Source organism: Maniola hyperantus, chromosome 7 (assembly GCF_902806685.2).
Source record: "Maniola hyperantus chromosome 7, iAphHyp1.2, whole genome shotgun sequence".
In the NCBI taxonomy this organism is placed as follows: Eukaryota; Metazoa; Arthropoda; class Insecta; order Lepidoptera; family Nymphalidae; genus Maniola; species Maniola hyperantus.
Window position 1 is genome coordinate 14,743,299 of NC_048542.1, and position 21,760 is coordinate 14,765,058.

General features: G+C 38.8%; 1 protein-coding gene across 1 annotated transcript in view; it reads right to left on the bottom strand.

The window, feature by feature from the left end:
* The window catches only part of LOC117984082 (multiple PDZ domain protein-like), a 144,502-nt gene that overhangs the window by 22,116 nt on the left and 100,626 nt on the right, over nucleotides 1-21,760 (bottom strand). The window contains exons 25-26 of the mRNA XM_069500024.1: nucleotides 11,108-11,307; nucleotides 251-345 (exon numbers count right to left, since the gene is read on the bottom strand). Coding sequence (XP_069356125.1) covers nucleotides 251-345; nucleotides 11,108-11,307 — 295 coding nt within the window. The remainder of the gene's footprint in view (nucleotides 1-250; nucleotides 346-11,107; nucleotides 11,308-21,760) is intronic.

Genomic DNA, 21,760 nt, shown 5'->3' on the forward strand with positions numbered 1-21,760 from the left:
ATGCAAAAAATCACGTCAATCCGTTGCACCGTTGCGACGTGATAGAAGGACAAGCCAACAAACCAACAAACATTTATAATAAGAGTACTGATTAAACTAAAAAGTACGTCATTAATATGTGACGTCACATTCCAGTATTTCATAGAATATCGCATAAGTACTAAAGTGCTCGTTTTGACGTTTGATAAAAGTTACTGATTTGACTAGTTGTATACCGTATACCGTTTTAAATAGGATTTCTTGTACCAACCTTAACAGGATGATTTTGAAGACAGGTCCAACCAAGCCTTTGATGATGACCGACGCATTCAGATGACATCTTCCGTGTAACACTATACCATTTACCTGCAAAACAAACCAAGGATTTTTATGTAATACTACGACTTACCAGCAGAGGTGCGTACTTGAGACTCTAACAAAGTCAAGAGTTCGTATCCGAATTTTTTTAAGCACGCCCAACAGGTGCGGAAAGCAGCACAGAGTGAAGAAGATGCTCGCGACTTTGTCCGCGTGGACTACACTTTCAAACCCCTATTTCACCCCCTTTGGGCTTGAATTTTGAGAAATCCTTTCTTAGCGGATGCCTACGTCATAATAGCTATCTGCATGCCAAATTTCAGCCCGATCCGTCCAATTGAGCTATGCGTTAATAGATCAGTCAGTCAGTTTCACCCTTGACCTAGTTCCACTCATTCGTATCCTGGTGACCTCCGCCAGAATCGCACGCCCCGTTTTTTTACTTAGGACGGCCGCGCTTTCTCTTTCCCGAGAGTTACAGTCAAGAGCTTGTCTCGCTATGTTTAAGGGTTGTTGGGTCTGACTAAGGTCTCTTATATTAATAAGCTGAACCGCCTAAGCTGAATCAGGCTAGAATTTCTGAAAATCCTTTCTAGCGAAAACTTACCTACATACAAAATCCTAAGTTTGAACTGAACTGCTGTGTTGGCCTTCTATTCGGAAGGTCGGGGGTTGGATCCCTTGCATGCTCTAACTTTTCGGAGGTTTGATGATTTATATCACTTGTTGACGGTGCAAGGAAAGCATCGATGAATGTTCTCAAAGGTGTGTGAAGTCTGTCGATCTGCACTAGTCCAGCGTGGCAGACTGTGGCCTAAGCCCTTCTCATTCTGACAGAAGATTCAGTAATAGGCCAGCGATGGGTTGATCATGATGATATATGTAGACGGCAGAGTCTCATGAAAATTACGGAAATGAAGTAGGTACCTACATAATTGTTCAATGAAATGATTTTTTTTTTCTTTCGGGTTGTGTCACACATAACATACTTTATTCCGGCGCTTCTTCTACTTGAGGTCTTTTGACTTTACTACTCAAGTATTAGAGGCGCCGGTATAACCTAACCAGGTCTTGCTGGTAATGTGTGGCACAGCCTTAAAGACTAAACGTTTTTCTTTCTTTCTTTCTAAATTCCAAAGTTAACAACACTGTACTCTGTGAATATCCTATGCAAGGATATTGTTAATGCGCGTGGTGGTTAGTGATGTCAGCACTAGACTGAAGTTTCCAGCTGATGGTATATTTTTATTTCGGCTGACGTCAAAATGACGTCATTTCGATGTTAATGAGACATGGTTCCAGCGCAATAGCAATTTGCGTGACTTATACTCGGTGTCATAGTGATTTTTTTTTTTAAATTACATCGTGATTATGCCAAAAATTTGTCTAGGCCTATTTTCCATGAAATTCTGATGTTGATGATTTGCCGTGAAATTCTGGTCTTACTAATAGCTCTTACAAGGTCTGGAGGTACGCAATGTTGACGAAACGCATATTTGTAGGATAAGCGCACGTAACAATATGGGTTGCGCATAGTCAAGAGCGTATAATCAACAATTACGTGCATTTGCATACATTAACGCGGATCTCAAGCGCGTCTGGCGCCGCGCCTGCTGGGCTGTGGGCTAAGATATAGGACACAAGTTATATCAGTTGGACAGAGGCAGACTTTAAGTTAGTCCCACAGAGAATTCAACCTCAAGAGTACGTATATACAAGGTTTTGCATGAAAACGAAATCGTAAAATGTTGTCGGGGGACAGGGGAGAATGCTTTGTTGTGATTGGTGGACTCAAAAGTCACGTAATGTGCGGAATGAGGGTACCGAACAACAATCTAAGTTCATCCTTAGCTGAGGTCCGAGTCTCACAGGAGGCGCCCTTAGGACGACGTTGCCCTTCGATGTCGTCGAGCCCTGGGGCTCAAACCCAAACTTCTGGCGAGCGCTTCGCGCCAAACCCACCGGTGGCGCTGTAAAGGTCAGTATTACCAGCAGTAGGTACCATACTATACATGCAAGGTATGAATTATGGCTTGACAGTTGAGACTCCCATCGGCGGTGTTCCTACTAGATTATAACATGGGGTTATTCAAGGGGCGGACCAACAAATTCCTAAAAGGCCGGCAACGCATCGGTGGCTCCTCTGGTGCTGCAAATGTTCATGGGCGGCGGTAATCACTTAACATCAGGTGACCCGCCTGCTCGTTTGCTCGCTATATCTATTTAAAAAAAGACATGATCGAGAAGGTTAAGTATAGATCTTTAGAAGCTTTAAAGTTTCGTCGGTGTGTTGACTTAGTCCAAAAAACCTAAAGAGTTTTCAGAAACCCGGGTTAAACTCTCAAAGCATCCGCTCTTTCCCTATAACTTGGCACCAAGATCTCTTGATCGACATGAACGTGATAGCTAACGCAATGAAACTATTTCTGGTTAACGTGCATGATTGAATCGTAAAGGCTCGCGCACAATGACCACATCTCATTAAAAAATTGCGCCAAAGCACATAACATGAGGCCTCGATAGCTCAACGGTTAAAGGAGCGGACTGAAATCGTAAAGGTCGGATGTTCTAACCAGGATTGTTACGGATGACATCCGCGGATGCGGATACGGATGTCTGAATTAATGCGAATGTTCCGCATTTCCGGATGCGGGTGCGACTATCTGTAACACCCTGGTTGGGTACCATTGTACACTTTTTAACCGACTTCAAAAAAGGAGGAGGTTCTCAATTCGTCGGAATCTTTTTTTTTTTTTTATGTATGTTCCCCGATTACTCGAAGACGCCTAGACCGATTTTGAAAATTCTTTTTTTGTTTGAAAGGGTATACTTCAAAGTTGGTCCCATTTAAATTTGGTGAAGATCTGATGAACATCTTCGAAGATAGATACTGGAACTCCTCAACGGATAAGAGTAAATTGCTCGCGATCAGTGTAATAGCTTAGTAAACAGTAGATTTTTAACCAGTCATAGCATAATTCCATGGGGCCACTAAAATAAAAAAAATTTACCTAAAAAAATAAAAACCGACTTCGATACACAAACACTAAAAATTGAAAAATAATTTAATTTATTACCGAATATATTATGTATACAAGAGTTAATATAGTTCCATAATAATATTTTTTGGGGTCGGTGCCAATTAGCTTTAGCTGCGCGAAACGGTTTTTATTTTTTTTGTAAAAAAATTTTTTGATTGGTCAGTTAGCGAAAGAAGTACCTATATCAACTAGCAAACACGCGCGAGGCACGCGCCATTCACATCCACAAAAGCTCCGCATTAATTGATGCGGATGCGGATGTCTGAATCTGATGCGCGAATCTGATGAACAACTAGCTGATGCCCGCGACTTGTCCGCGTGGAATTAGGTTTTAAAAATCCCGTGGGAACTTTTTGATTTTCCGGGATAAAAAGTAGCCTATGACACTCTCCAGGTCTTCAACTATATCCATGCGAAAAATCACGTGGATCCGTTGCTCCATCCGCTCCAGATTTCATGACTGTAGGTCAACGGGAAGTACCATATAAGGTTTCTTGACAGACAGACAGACAACGAAGTGAAGGGTGCCGTTTTTCCTTTTGAGGTACTGTTAGGCGGATTGTTTATAGTGTGTAAGAGGACTAATGTTGATAGTCTGCACACTGCCTAGCACCCTCTGACATTTCTCTAAGAGTCTATGGTTTGGATCATGGTTTGGATAGACTCTAGACTCTATGGGACGCTCGGGATATGAATAGTTCATTGTACCGACTTGTAAATTAATTAAATAAGAAACAGTGATTAAAAGTATGTTAAAAGTATATCAAAGTGGTTTTCATCTTAACAGTACGGAACCCTAAAAAACAGTTTTTTTTAAGATTTTTGAGTTTAAGCCACTTTCCTGCTTGAAGAAGATCGTAAAGTCTCACATTTAGCACATCTCGAACATATTGTTTCGTTCCAAAAATAAATACGATGTAAAACAAAATTATGATTATAACATCCGCTTTCAATGTTTGTTTGGAAGTGGGAATTACAATAATCACCAGTACCTACCCATATTATAATAAATGAGAAAGTGTGTTTGTTTGTTGGTTTGTTAGTTTGTCCTTCAATCACGTCGCAACGGAGCAACGGATCGATGTTTTGCATTAAGTAGTTTAAGACCTGGAGAGTGACAGGCTACTTTTTATCCCAGAAAATCAATGAGTTTTTAAAACCTAAATCCATTCGTACGAAGTCGCGGGCATCAGCTAGTCTTCTCTTTATAAAAATGAATCGCTAAATGTGTTGCTGATTGCAAATCTCGAGAACAGCTGAACCGATTTCGCTAATTCTTTTTTTATAATATTCCTTGAAGTACGAGGATGGTTCTTATAGAGAGAAAAAATTGAAAATTTTAATTGACTGTTAGGCGGTACGAAGTTCGCCGGGGCAGCTAGTTTCAAAATAGATATACCTATAAAAAAATGTGACAACTAAAACTCGCCGGAGTATGCCCGATTAGCTTCGAACCATTGTTTATTTATTCTTATTCTTTATTTATTTGCATTCATGTCTTACATCATAACATATATAATATTACAATATTACAACATGAAGCCCCGTCAGGGCATTGCAAAATATAACATTTGTACATTATACTATATAAATCATAATATTACGTCATTAAACTTCGATACATAGTTATTTTAAGTTACAATTTCAGTTCAAGATTGGAAAGTATAGCATACAATAATTATTTATACTATGTAATATTTCAAAACTTATTATATGTTAACAATTACAAAATTTCAAGTAAGTAGGTTTTTTTTTTTTCATACAAGTTAGCCCTTGACTGCAATCTCACCTGGTGGTAAGTGATGATGCAGTCTAAGATGATAGCGGGCTAACCTGGAAGGGGTATGGCAGTTTTTATTAAACCCATACCCCGTTGGTTTCTATACGGCATCGTACCGGAACGCTAAATCGCTTGGCGGCACGGCTTTGCCGGTAGGGTGGTAACTAGCCACGGCCGAAGCCTCCCACCAGACCAGACCAGGAATTTAGAAATTATAAAATTCCAAACCCCTTGCCAGGAATCGAACCCGGGACCTCCCTACTATTAAGACCACAGCGCTCAAAAAGGTAGGTATTTAAAATGTCACATATTTCTGTTAGAGAAGCTTTAAAATTGTAATTAGTATTAGGTCTTGTCATTGTATTGTCATTCATAATAAAATTATTTATTGATCGCACTAATTAATTATTGTCGTATAGTAGGTAGGTACTAGGTATTATATTTACTCTAATCGCTGTTTCGAACCGATAATTAATTTAAAAGTTATAATTCAAAATAGCATATAAAAGCCTATAAAATAGAATGAATTGAATTAAAAGGTATTGGAATTTTGTATTTTCGCATTCGTAATTAACGGAAAATAAATCAAATAGATTCTATTTCTGTTCAGATTCCCCTTAATAATTAAGACAAGACAGTAAATAAGAGGGACAAATAATATAACGAGCAATATCCACTTTGCTGCAAACAACGAAGCGCGGGATGTTGTGATCGTCTTGTACTTATTATCACAATATCATCATCAGGATTAACCCATCGCCGGCTCACTACTGAGCACGGGTCTCCTCTCAGAATGAGAAGGGATTTGGCCATAGTCTACCACGCTAGCCATGTGCGGATTGGTAGACTTCACACACCTTTGGGAACATTATGAAGAACTCTCAGGCATGCAAGTTTCATCACTATGTTTTCGTTCACCGTTATAGCAAGTGGTATTTAATACGGTATTTGACAACTAGTCTAATCAGCAACTTTTATCAAACGTCAAAACGCGCACTTAGTATGCGATATTCTAATAAATACTGGAATGTGACGTAACATCATAATGACGTATACTTTTTTACTTTAATCGATAATTTAAAATGGTTATCACACTTAAAACTAACAAAGGAGGTGGATTTTACATATTTTGGAAGACCCTTTATTTAATAATCATTGAGAATTAATTTATTTTGGATGTAGTTAGGCAAATACCCAATTGCATAAGTCACACATAATAATTGAAAAAATAAATCGAGGTGGGTACCCAGAATCGAATCCTCGTCTGAACCACTAGGCTATTTCTGTTCAGATTTTCTAAGCGACATAATTAAGATAAGACAGTAAATAAGCGGGACAAAGCGCGGGATGTTGTGATCATTACTTCTGTTTCAGCGTATTTACTTTACGGAGAAACAATGTGATTTATTATTTTCAGAAGTATCATATTATCTCATATTACATTTATATTAGACTAGATGATTCCCGCGACCCGATGACGTTAAACGGATGGGCCGCGAAAAGGTAACTGACAGACAGGCACACTTTCCATCTTGATTGATGTATAAACTTTTCTATATGGTATGCAGCTTCTTCTATGTCGAGAGTTGTAACAAAATGTGTATTTTTATTATGCTTTAACATGGTCGCCATGAATATTGAAAAAAACTGTTATTTCTTGTACGATGGTACGGAATCCATCGTGTGCGAGTGCGATTCGCTCTTGACTAGGCAGCGCAAGACCGAGGTCGGAAATCCCAAAATAGACCTATGTCCAGCAGTGGACGTCTATCGGCTGGTGACGACGACGACAAAAAGTGTGTCAGCAATAAAAACCAAATTCTTGGTCGCATTTCTCTGAGCGAAATATATCTGGGCAGCAAAAAGATTGCTTAACATTTCATTTATTACAACTAGGGCAAATGTTTGGCACATTATTCGACATCCACGCGGGGAGAATGGGGGAAAAAATTGGGCCACTTACAGAACATTTTACAAAAACTTCCCTCAATAACTCAACAGTTCAGGAGACGAAGTAGAAACCAAAGTATTTGATTCAGACCCAATATTGTAGGAGCATAAGCTTTTTAGACCTGATGAGATGAGCTTTTTTAGCGTGAGTTAAAAAGCATTCGAATAAAACACACCGCCAGGCAGCTATATTTTTATTCAACACTACACCTAATCGGTTTTCGAAACCGTAAGACGAAATTCGGATCTAATGCGCAACAAAATACAAATAGTAGGTAACATAGATAAAGTAAGTACTATGGTCGCTAATGAGGAGATTTCCAGGCAACGTTCGAGAAAATTTTCATAGATGGCACTGAATTATACAACCACTAAAGATGAAAAATAATACCTTTATCTATATGATCTATGCTTTAATGTTTAGGTCGTGTCAATCAATGACATAGATGAAGAGTAAGAGCTAGCATGCACTGCAATTTTCCTTACGTTTCTTCCCCACAAAATTTGTGAACTATAATAGAAGTAGGTAATTAATTAATTTCGCATCCGATTTAAATTTAAAAATTTAAAGCATAGTATGATATAGATATAGGTATTATTTTTCATCTTTAGTGGTGGAAGTTTTCAGCGCCATCTATGAAAATTTTCTCGAACGTTGCCTGGAAACCTCCTCATTCAGATAAAGTTCATTCAGTGCGTAAAGAGTCTGAGGATAGTTGGAAAGCAGGATACGTACCTCATACGGATCATAATATAACTGTTATTTTGTAATGTGTAGCTACTTATATAAGTACGAGCTTGTTTCCGCGACTTCGTCCGCGTGGACTACCTACACTTTCAAACACTTATATTACTACCCCATTCGAGGTTGAATTTTCAAAAACCCTTTCTTAGTGAATGTCTACGTCATAACAGCATCCCAAATTTCAGCCCGATCCGTCCAATAGTTTGAGCTGTGCGTTGATAGAGCAGTCAGTAAGTCACCTTTTCGTTTTATATAATTCTAGCTGACCCGGCGAACTTCGTCCCGCCTATGGTATGGTATTAAAGTTCAAATTGACTTTTAAGTATTAAGTATTACGAATCTTTTGTATGGGAATATAGAAAAGCGTAGTTTTTAGACTTTTTCGGCCAATTTTGTTAATTTTTTCTCTCCGTAAGAACCATCAAGGAATATTATTAAAAAAAGAATTAGCGAAATCGGTTTAGCTGTCCTCGAGATTTGCGATCAGCAACACATTCAGCGATTCATTTTTATGTACTATAGAGATAGATTTTCAATGTATGTAAGAATGAAAAGCATAAAACTTTTTACATTATCCCATATCCCTATCCCTGCATAAAACTTCCTTACGACGGGCGACAAAAAGGGGTGTTGCGGCTCATCATAAAGCCTAACAAAATTTAATAGCAACGCCGTAACGACAGCGTGTCTAGAAAAAATGGCAATTTTGTTTATCCGTCGCATATATTATTACTAAACATGTTTACTTTATAACAAGGGCTTCGTATTTTGTTAGTAAAAAAAAAATTGCTAAGCCTTTCAATATTATTTAGTAATTTATAATATTACCTAGGTAGGTTCTTTATTTTTAGGGTATTTGTACCTTAAAAGGAAAAACCAGCCAAGTGCGAGTTAGGCTCGCGCAATGACGGTTCCGTACTACAGTCGTATTTTTTCGACATTTTGCACGATAATTCAAAAACTATGATGCATAAAAATAAATAAAAATCTGTTTTAGAATGTACAGGTGAAGACCTTTCATATGATACCCTCATACCCCATATATACCCCAGATATAGTCACTCTCTTCGAAAGTTGAAAATACTAATTATTAGTTCATGACCACAATTTTTTTTTTTTGTGTGATCTAACCCTAAATCACGGTTTTCAGATTTTTCCCCAAATGTCAGCTATAAGATCTACCTACCTGCCAAATTTCATGATTCTAGGTCAACGGGAAGTACCCTGTAGTTCTTGACAGACAGGCGGACATACAGACAGACAGACAGACAGACAGACAGACAGACAGACAAACAGACAGACAGACAAACAACAAAGTGATCCTATAAGGGTTCCGTTTTTCCTTTTGAGGTACGGAACCCTAAAAAGGAACCCTTATAGGATCACTTTGTTGGCTATCTGTCTGTCTGTCAAGAAACCTCTAGGGTACTTCCCGTTGACCTAGAATCATGAAATTTGGTAGAAAGGTAAGTTTTATAGCACACGTAAGGGGAAAAATCCGAAAACCGTGAATTTCTGGTTACATCACAAAAAAATATTAAAAATGTGTTTACTTTTAAAGTAAGATAACTATACCAAGTGGGGTATCATATGGGCTTTACCTGTTCATTCTAAAACAGATTTTTATTTATTTTTATGCATAATAGTTTTTGATTTATCGTGCAAAATTTCGAAAAAATACCCGAGTACGGAACCCTCGGCGCTCGAGTCTGACACGCACTTGGCCGGTTTTTTAAATATGTACGTACGCACGTTAGGTAGGGACCTATACTTCTGATTGACACAGGTTTTTAATTAAGATGCTTGCGAGACCTACGAGTAGATCAGCTATTTCTGTACCTTTCGTTGAAATCGGTTAAACAATGGGCCGTGAAAAGTTAACAGACAGACAGACAGACGGAGGAATAGACAGCCACTTTTTCCTTTTATATATTTAGAAGATTGCGCTGAGAAAATGGCGTAATGCAAATTTTTCGCCAAATAAAAACACAACTCGTAAACTCATTTGCCAAACCTGAAGTTTATTTTTAAATACAAAGTGTTGTTTTCCTGCTTTCAACAGAGAATAAAAGAATTTTATTTATAAACAAAAAAACATTAAATGGCATATTTTTCTCGAGAGAAAAAAAATATAAACGATCTCGGCAACATTGAAAGTTTTTGCTAGGTCACGCATAAGGATGTGATACAATGGGTTAAAAATTTGTTACGTCCCTTATATCTATATTTGGGTTTTTAAAAATCCCATGGGAACTCTTTGATTTTCCGGAATAAAAAGTAGCCTATGCCACTCTCCAGGTCTTTAACTATACCCATTCATGATTGAAGGACAAACCAACAAACCAATAAACCAACAAACAAACACAGTTTCGCTTTTATAATATGGGTAGTGACTAGTGAGGTAGTGATTACAAATCCGAAAGTGTGTCTGTCTGCCTGTTTATTTGTTCGTAAGACCTAGAGGTTGGTGGATTGACGTCAAAGAGTCAAATTGACATAAGGGTTTTTGGGGGTTCGAAGCTGGAAGAAGCTGCATCTGACCGATCCCGATTTGGTATTGGCATTGGCATTTGGCAAATTTGGCATGCAGTTAGCTCTGGTAGCGTGTTGTAAAAAGCGTCGCAATGTGAAGGAGCCCTAAGTGTCAGAACGTTGGCGAGGTGCCAGCACCCAGCGATACAGTAGCAACATAACGCGAGAACAAGACGGATTAGTTCGCTGCAAGTGAGTGAATGCCGAGCGGGGATAACGACCGAAACATTATCTGCTTTTTCAGACTGACTGTCTAGCTTTTGGTCGACTCAAACCCATACGTAGTACAAAAACCGAAATATCTAAGTATACATATAAAAAGAAAAGGTGACTGACTGACTGACAGACTTATGTAATCTTCATCTAAAGTGACCTTGTCGCCTCTACGACAGGCATGACCTGCCCACTGCCATTAAATTTCAGTTTGCCAATAGTTTGGGCCATGTCAGTGACCTTGGTTCTCCTGCGGATCTCCTCATTTCGAATCTTATACCTCAAGGAAACTCCCAACTAGCCCTCTCCATAGCTCGCTGAGCAACTTTGAATGTGTGAGTGAACTGACAAATGCGGACTGAAAACCGAAAGGTCGCCGCGCCGCCGCGCCGGTTCAAATCCCACCCCTTGCACTATTGTCGTACCTACCTAGTGTACCTACTCCTAGCACAAGCTTTACGCTTAATTGGAGGGAAAAGGGGAATATTAGTTAGTAATTAACTTGGCTAATATTCTTTATAAAAAATAAAAAAACTTGTAACAAATTACCTCCAAAATCTCATCCCCTATTTTGATAGGAGGGGAGGACTTCGCAGCCGAACCCGCTGGGTTCATCCCACAGACGAACACCGCCATCCGGCTCCTGTCCCTGTGCCCCGCCAGGCTGAGCCCCAGCCCGACCTTCGACCGCTCCAGCTTGACCACCACCACGCTGTCGCCAAGGGATGCATATTTCTTTTTGATTTTATCTGTGGACAAAACAAAGTTCCATTATGCACATGAGCCTCAGAATAAATACCTTTAGAAGTAGCCCTAATGTGACTGTTACTGTTAGAGCGAGATAGCTAAATTCATTTAAGCTCTTATTAGAACGTGACAAAATGATTGTTGTTGTCCTTATCACCGTGGCCACTTTTTTTTGTTTGCCAAAATTTATTTGTACGTGAGACTTTGGAAAACAACGCGAAGTGAGGTTATGTTGACTCAAGTATTTTAAAGAAATAATTAATTTGTTTTGTTGTTTTTTGTTTTTGAAGTTCTTGTGCAATGGTGGGTTGCAGTATACTAGGCTACAATAGCCGAAGCGAACGTAAAATAGACAGAATAACATTTCACAAGTAAATACCTCTGCTTGAGCGAGAGGGACTGAGGGGAACGCTAGTTGCATATCTGTATATATCATGAGCACTAAAGCTCAAACTCAAATCATTTATACAGATGGGGTATTATTGTAATACACTTTCTGATTGTTACTTGCTGAATTTGCAAAACTTACAACTAAAGCTTCGAGGGTTTTAAACGCGCCCAGGTCTGAGCAGGGTATATTTATACTAGCTTATGGAGATACAGAAATTTCAAATCCCTATTTTACCCCCTAAGGTACGCTTACACGGGTAATTGAAATTACTCAATTCCAGGCAATTTAGTCAATTATGACATCACGACCACATGAAGCAATTTACTGCCATACCCAGCAATACCTGAAATTTTCAACAATATTATGCAAAATAATTGCTCCACATTGCTACACCTATTGCTCCAGATTGATCCATACGTGATGGTGAGCAACAAATTGCTTAAAAATTGCCCATGTATATTATGTAAGTGCAATTTTTTTTGTTTTTGTTGAGCCTCAATAGCTCAACGGGTAAAGGAGTGGACTGAAAACCGAAAGGTCGACGGTTCAAACCCCGCCCGTTACACTATTGTCGTACCTACTCCTAGCACAAACCTGACGCTTAGTTGGAGAGGAAAGGGGAATATTAGTCATTTAACATGGCTAATATTCTTCGAAAATATAATAACTTTGACAGCTTTAGAACATGTTTTTATGAAATAGCTCTACTATAGGTAGGTACTGATTTAATTCAATGGTAAATTGTAATAGATTGTAACTTTCTCAAACTGCAACAATTTCATGAGCATGATGCAAGGGGGATTAGCATAAATGCATCGTAAAACGGGTCCGATGATCGGATATTACGGACGCATCAATAAATAAGCAATAGTGCTTCTGTTTACTTTGGCCAGGCCACTGCGACCCGCGTTCACTTTGGCCAGGCCACTGCGACCCGCGTTCACTTTGGCCAGGCCACTGCGACCCGCGTTTACTTTGGCCAGGCCACTGCGACCCGCGTTTTCGAATATACCTATTTACCCAGTGTTTCCATTAAATGGATCTTGGTATCCAATATCCATCATCAGAGGCGTCTTTACCTATGGTGCAGGGTGTGCGGCGCACACGGGCGCCGGGTCTAAGGGGGCGCCGAGCGCCCTCTAATGCGACACCTCCAAAGATGCGTCGATGCCGGCGCTCTCAAAGACCCTGTGCTCGTGTTATGGCCGACGCCGTCATCATTTAAAATTGCACCATTTGCATCCGAATTTCCGTTTGAAAATATAACTGTTAGTATTCCATTTTGACCCTGCTCCTACTAGACTAGAGGGCGCCAGGGTACTGGTTGCACACGGGCGCCACAAGGGCTAGATATGCCTCTGTCCATCATAGATAACAGAAATCCATTCTAAGACTGATTCGTTTTGAGAGGATGTATTTACCGCTCTTGTTCACTGGTAAATCACTATCCCTAATAAATGTGAAAGTGTGTTTGCTTGTTGGTTTGTCCTTCAATCATGTCGTAACGGAGCATCGGATTGACGTGATTTTTTGCATTTGTATAGTTAAAATCCTGGAGAGTGACATAATTATGCTACTTTTTACCCCAGAAAATCAAAGCGTTTCCAAGGGATTTTTAAAACCTAAATCCACGCGTACGAAGTCGCTGGCATCAGCTAGTAATAAAATATATTTGGTTTATTGATTCAAAAGTAAGTAATTTTTGCCCTTGTTCGTGCTATATCGATTTTATCTTCAAACCAGAATGCCATACAGGAATTTATAGTGGAGTGCGCTTGAACCAGAAACACTTGAAATCATAACAATACCTTTCAAATATCAAAAATATATTATGCTACAAAAAGAAATCAATATAAATTTTAAGATTTTTAAACCTTTCAATTGTTACAATTATTTCTTTACATGTCGTTAAGCGCAGGTTTTACAAGAGATTTTGGGATGCCAAAGAATTTATAGTTTTTTTTTTAGAATTAGGTACATCTAACTTTTCCAAGCTAATGTGCGTTTATTAAATATCACTTGCTTCAACGGTGAAAAAAACATCGTGAGAAAACCTGCATGCCTGAGAGTTCTCCACCATGTTCTTAATAGTGTGTGAAGTCTGCTAATCTGCACTTGGCCAGCGTGGTAGAGTCTATGACCAAACCATTCTCATTCTGAGAGGAGATCTATGCTCTGTAGTGAACCGACGATGAGTTAAAGAAACAAATATAATATACCAGCAATTCGTATTTAGATGTTAAATAAGTAAGATGTAGAATTTGTGTATATTTGATTTCACGCGTAATGACCTAAACGCTCGTAATTTTTCTGCGCTGAAAATATCCTACAGTTTGTTTTCAGTCTAGTGTTAGATAAATTATTATGCTGTTTGCAAATTATATTTTTAAACCGGATGTGAGGTTTCCTTGCGTACATTTCGTAAACGAAACGTAGGTACGGTCAGCAACAGGTCGAAATGGCAATCGGGGAGGGAACGCCCCGCACACCAACACAGCCCCCGCGCTAACCCGGTGCGGGCGAGTGCGGGTGACGTGCGAGTGTGCAGGGGAAACTCGTGAATTTGTGATTACATCACACAAAAAAATTAAATTGTGATCATGAAATAATAATTAGTATTTTCAATTTTCGAGGTTAAGATAACTATATCAAGTGGGTGGTATCATATTATGAAAGGTCTTCACCTGTACATTCTATAACAAATTTTTATTTATTTTTATGCATCATAGTTTTTGAATTATCATGCAAAATGTCGAAAAAATACGACTGTAGTACGGAACACTTGTTGCGCGAGCCTGACTCGCACTTGGCTCGGTTTTTTTAAGATAAATACTTATAGGGTAATTTCTATTGAATATTTTTATGTTAATTTATTTAAATAGAGAAATAAACGTTAGTACTTATAGATTACTTACTGTCAGTTTTATAGAAACAAAAAAATGGCAATCTAATTATCATTAACTGGTAAAAAATACTACTATAATATAATAGTCCCATAGCCATGAATAACTACGACTATGATAGAACAATCATGGCTAAGGGATTCTACTTATACGATTATATAATCTTAACGATTACTCTCTAGGTAATATATTTTGCTCTATCAGTCCTTTTATATTGAATTTGATAGACAAGCCCATCTCCGAAGGCCTATCTTGGTGAATCGTATTACGTCACAAAGGGGACGGGGTAATGTGGCAATTCTCTCCCGATCACATTTTATGTAGAGGGACTACCTAAGCTAACTATAGAAGAGACCTTGCTAAATCGACTTTTTACGCCGTTTTCTCTTTAGTTTACTCGTAGTCTAAAAGAAAAAGGTGACTGACTGATCTATCAACGCACAGCTCAAACTACTGGACGGATCGGGCTGAAATTTGGCGTGCAGATAGCTATTATGACCTAGGCATCCGCTAAGAAAGGATTTTTGAAAATTCAACTCCTAAGGGGGTAAAATATGTAAAGAATACTACTTATAATATAACATAGTCGCATAGCCATGAATGACTACGACTATGATAGAACATCCATGGCTAAGGGATTCTACTTGTACGATTATAATATAATTTTAGCGATTACTCTCTAGGTAATATATTTTGCTCTATCAGTCCTTTTATATTGAACTAGATGATGCTCGCGACTTCGTCCGCGTGGATTTGGGTTTTTAAAAATCCCGTGGGAACTCTTTGATTTTCCGGGATAAAAACCCGCCTATGCCTATGTCCTTCCCCGGGATGCAAGCTATCTCTGTACCAAATTTCGTTAAAATCGGTTGAATGGATAGGCCGCGAAAGGCTAGCAGACAGACAGACAGACACTTTCGCATTTATAATATTAGTATGGATTTGATAGACAAGCCCATCTCCGAGGGCCTATCTTGGTGAATCGTATTACGTCATAAAGGGGGCGGTAATGTGCCAATTCTCTCGCGATCACATTTTATGTAGAGGGACTACCTAAACTAACTATGGAAGAGACCTTTCTAAATCGACTTTTTACGCCGTTTTCTCTTTAATTTACTCGTAGTCTAAAAGGAAAAGGTGACTGACTGATCTATCAATGCACAGTTCAAACTACTGGATGGATCGGGTTGAAATCTTGCATGCAGATAGCTATTATGACCTAGGCATCCGCTAAGAAAGGATTTTTGAAAATTCAAGCCCTAAGGGGGTGAAATAGAGGTTTCAAATTTGTGTAGTCCACGCGAACGAAGTCGCAAGCACAAGCTAGTATATAATATAATCAAGTCAGGATATACCTATCTAGTTAAGACATTTTTTAACGCCAGTTGCCGAGTGATTCTAGGTCAAGCGCTCTCCAATGCAGACCCTTGTGTTTCCCGATCTAGAGATGGCATCGGTAATGCATGAACGAGGGCGAAAAAAGATCATTTAAAACTTTTCTTTTTGAAGTCAGTTTCGAAAACTAAAAACTACATAGGTCAGTACGCTTAGTATAAGATTTTACGTCTCACCAACGCGACGTTGCTAGAATTTAAAACATGGCAGTTAAGATCTAGTTTAAGTTTAATCCAATAACGTGGAAGTGTTTCGACACTCGAATACTATCAACGTTGGTGAGACATAAAATGTCGTACTAAGCGTACTGATACGTCAATCAAAAATACATCATGAAGCATATAGCTTAGGCTGTGGTATAATCAAGTCAGGATATACCCCGTTAATGGTACGATTACACCTACCGAGTAGTTAAGCGAGACAGTAAAATGACACTCGGCCGAGACAGTGTTCTGGCTGAGAAAGTGTTTATACCAACCGATACGAGTACTCAGCCGAGGACACTGACTCGCCACTGTACTCGTTAGGTGTTATCGTACCATAAGACGTTCGTTAACGGCATGTCACCGAGTGATTCTGGGTCAAGCGCCCTTCACCGTTGGCCCTTCAGTGTCGGCCCCGATCTGGAGATGACATCGATACAACATGAACGAGGGTGAAACAAGGTCTACTAAAACTAATATCGTTCGTTAAGTCAGGCAAAATCAACGCACAGCTCAAACTACTGAACGGATCGGGCTGAAATTTGGCATGCAGATAGCTATTATGACGTACGCATCCGCTAAGAAAGGATTTTTGAAAATTCAACCCCTAAGGTGGTGTACTTAATAGGGGTTTGAAATTTGTATAGTCCACGCGAATGAAGTCGCGAGAATAAGCTAGTACTTACCCCATAAATTTCAACAAACAAATGCACTTAAAATATTCCTTTTCTGAAGTCAATTATAAAAACTAAAAGCTATGTACCGTAATATTGTATCCATACGTCCAGGAACAACAACCATGTTGCATAGTATGTATATGTCATAATCAAGTCAGGATATACCCCGTTAAGACGTTCGTTAACGCCATGTCACCGCTTGATTCTGGGTCAAGCGCCCTTCAACGTCGGCCCTTGTGTACCCCGATCCGGAGATGATATCGATACAACATGAACGAGGGTGAAACAAGATCACTTAAAACCCTTTTTTTTGAAGTTGATTACGAAAACTAATAACGTACTTCTTAATTCGTCAATCAGGCAAAATACACCATAAGATTCCATAGCTAAGGCTGTGATGCTTGGCTATACTCCATTAAGGCATTCGTTAACGCCATGTCACCGAGTGATTCTGGGTCAAGCGCCGCCCCTGATCTGGAGATGACATCGATATAACATGAATGAGGACGAAAAATGATCACTTACAACTTTTCTTCTTGAAATCTATATTTATATAAGGAAAAGGTGACTGACTGACTGACCGACTGATCTATCAACGCACAGCTCAATCTACTGGACGGATCACGCTGAAATTCGGCATGCAGATAGCTATTATAACGTAGGCGTCCGCTAAGAAAGGATTCTTCAAAATGCAACCCCTAAAGGGGTAAAATAGGGGTTTGAAGTTTGTATGAAAGTCTGACAGTTTTGAAGTGTCTATAAAGAAGTTTTGTTTTGTAGTTAATATTTTATGCAATTAGCAGTATGACATATTTTATTAAGCTCATATGTTAAAATTTCATAGTTAAAGATCAACCCTAAGGGTGTAAAATAGGGGTTCAAAATTTGTGCAGTCCACGCGGACGAAGTCGCGGGCATAAGCTAGTTGGTTACTAAAACTAAAACTACTTAACGTACTAATTTGTTAAATAAGGCAAAATACACCATGAGGTGTACAGTACCATACAACCCACAAAAACCACCACCCCCATAAAATATATTCTATTCTATTCTATATTATTCTATATAAAATATATTCTATTCTATTCTATATAGTGATTCTGGGTCAAGCGCCCTTCAGCGTCGGTCGATCCGGAGATGACATCGATATAACATGAACGAGGGCAAAAAGACAAGCACTTCAAACAACGTTATAATGAGCTATTGTGGAGGATACTTGTTTTGTATCAATATTTTTAATGAAAAATAATGAAAATAAAGTACCTACTTACCAGTATTATCTATTGGGCTTTTCTTAAGGGTATTTCAATTATTTATTTATTTTATTTTATTTTTATTGTTCTAGTTGTTGCCAGCGACTTTGTCCTCGTGGATTTGAGTATTTAAAATCCCGTGGGAACTCTTTGATTTTCCAGGATAAAAAGTAGCCTAAAAATAAGTTTTTTTATTAAATTGACATAGCGAGCAAACGAGCAGGCGGGTCACCAGATGTTAAGTGATTACCGCCGCCCATGAACATTTGCAGTAGGGGAACCGCCGCCGATGCGTTACCGGCCTTTTAGGAATTTGTTGGTCCGCCCCTTGAATAACCCCATATTGTAATCTAAACGGAACACCGCCGAAGGGAGTTGATTCCACAGTTTGCATGTGCGTGGAAAAAAGGATCTGGCACGGGTGGTCGAAGTGCTCCAGAAACCTAGGTAGTGAGGGTGGAATTGATTGCGGTGGCGTGCGGTGCGGTTGTAGAAAAAGGAGGGTGGAATGAGATCAAACCACTCTTCGGAACACTCTCCATTATAAGTGACATTAGTGTCACTTTTCCAGTTCTTTAATAATTATACCCATGCAAAAAAATCAAGTAGATCCGTTGCTCCGTTGCGACGTGATTGAAAGAAAAACCAACAAATAAACACACTTTCGCAATTATTGTATTATGGGTAGGAATTAGTAATCTAAATATATAAAAGGAAAAGGTGACTGACTGACTGACTGACTGACTGACTGATCTATCAACGCACAGCTCAAACTACAGGACGGATCGGGCTCAAATTTGGCATGCAGATAGCTAGATGTATGATTTTTGAAAATTCAAACCTCAAGGGAGAGGAATAGGTGTTTGAAATTTGTGTACCTAGTCCACGCGGACGAAGTCGCGAGCATAAGCTAGTAAATTATATAAAAGAAACTGTTTTACAAAGTAAAATATTTTCCATGCCGCTTATCGGCACCTAGAAAAAAACATTTAATGGAAGTAAGTAGATAATTACCTACAAAATAATTTGCAAGGTTTGATTCAAAATTAATTTGGGCTCAGTAACTGATGTAGGAAACGTTTATGTAACAAACTGTATCATGTAAATCATGTAGGTGTAATTATTATTTACTTACCATTAGAATAGATTGGATGAGTATTATGAAGTAGATGTAATCTATATAGAGAGATAGACAATGAATGGGAGGCCAAATATTTGCCAAGACATTGAGCAAATATTTTTTCCTCCTAAAGTTCTCAGTACAAATAAGTAGTCGAAGCCAAACTCACAATAATTCGTTATGAAGGTTTTATTGGGGCAAACATTCCCGTCATTAATCAAGCCGCTCAATTTATTGGTCAGTCAAAGTGCCATTTTATCTTTATAATGTTACCTAATAGTAAATGGCTGCCATGGCTAACTATGTGATTTAATCTACCGGGAAAGTTTTTATTGAATGACAGACGATTAAAGTTACGCTACGGTTACCGTTAAAAAACCATCAATGAATACAAAATGGGCTGCACAAGTCAAGGTGTGTTAATTATGGACAAAAAATTTAACCGAGTTCTTTAGTTATTTAAGCTTGTGCTAGGAGAAGGTGCGACAATAGGGAAACGGGTTGGGTTGAACCGGCAACCTTTCAGAATTCAGTCCGTTCCTTTAACCGTTGAACTATTGAGGCTTATTGCTTCTTCGTTTTTCACAAAAGCCGCGTCAAGTCTAGACATTCTCAAATTCAATTTATTACTACAGATTCGAGTCAAGTACAAGTTCTGTACATCTTAAAAGCTACAGAGAATAGAGATCGAGTTTGTGACAAAAGACAATGCGTCGCTTGCAACTTTTATAATGGTAATCTTGTTTATTCGACTTGACAAGCGAAAACGTAACTCGATTTGAAATGTGTTTTAAATTTTAATATCAATGACACGTGTACGAAAGTTAACATAGGGTGACGAAGATGTTGAGGATGGGGAACGTGGAGAGGGAATTGCCCTCCCCGCGAGCCCTAGCCCTCGGGAGGACCTGTGGATGATGGACACGGGTCTGTCGTAGTACCCCAGTGGTGGGTCTGATGCGGCGGCATCCGCTGGCTGGGAGGGCGCTCGTTCCGTACGTCTCTTTCCCGGGGCGCCTTCTTGACTCCCTACATTTTTTTCTACCTTATCCTTCCACTAAAATGCAGATCCCCGCGTGCCCCACGGTCCGGATCCTTCCTCAAACACCCACTGGTCTACGGTACGGAGTAATTTAGGAATGTTTTCTAAAACGTCTGGCGGGAGGCTTGAGTTATGGCAGTTATCAACTAACTACCGAAAAAGGCGGCACGCCCATCCAAGCGACCGTGTGTCTCGAATTGTCGTATAATATAAACGCTTATTGCTGAAATAGTATATAAATACATTATCCCTGAAAACTTCACTGACACGAACAGACGACTGATGTCGCTTGCACACGCCTGAAAGGTGTGCGGTGATGCATTGAGTAGAGTACTGTCCACGCTGAAAGTGTTATTTAAATATATTTTAAAAAGGAAAACGTGACCGACTGATCTATCAACGCACAACTCAAACTACTGGACGGATCGGGTTGAAATTTGGAATGCAGATAGCTATTATGACGTAGGCATTCACTAAGAAAGGATTTTTGAAAATTCAACCCCTAAGGAGGTGAAATAGGGGTTTGAAATTTGTGTAGGTCCACGCAGACGAAGTCGCGAGTTAAGCTAGTACTAATATATGATATAACTAGCTTATTCCCGCGACTTCGTCCGCGCGACTATACAAATTTCAAACCCCTATTTTACCTTCTTAGGGGTTGAAGTTTCAAAAATCGATTCTTAGCGGATGTCTACGTCATACTAGCAATCTGCTTGCCAAATTTTAGCCCGATCCGCCCAGTAAGTAGTTTGAGCTGTGCGTTGATAGATCAGTCAGTCAGTCAGCTTTTCTTTTTATATATAGAATATTAAATATTTATATGTAGAAGATTACTCGGGAAAAAGAACGATTTTGGTTTACAGTAGGCAAAATGAACATCTATCATTATACAGCACTACAAATTTACTATTAATACTAATATTTTGAAAAGTTATGATAACATTGCGAAGCTGAAAGTTGCAACCATGTTGGTATTTCTACTAATTGATTTAGTTAAAATAATTTTATAGTGTCATAATAAACATGGACAGCGAGCTTCATAACCCTTTCAACAACAAAGTTAAGGTATGTTCGCCTATTAATATCATTTAACTTCTAACTGAGAAAGTTTAGTTAACGAATAATCCGACCATTAAAACTTTATAATGAACGCCAACATTTGAACTCGTGTAATTGAAACCATGGATGAAAACCATCAAAGGGGTTTTAAAACATTTTTGGCTTTATATCAGACATTTTAATGATACCTTCTCGCTGTATATTAACTTTTTTTTTATTTTTTTTTATTTTTCGTAATAATATTTCGTAACTGCTAAGTAGGTAACTAGTAACTACTCCGATTTGACATAATTTGGCTTTTCATATATTATTACATTCCAATAAAAGAGAGGTACGTACTTAATGAAAATTTATCTCATAAAAATGCGAAAGTGGGTTTATTTGTCTCTAGAATAACGCCGCAATGGAACAA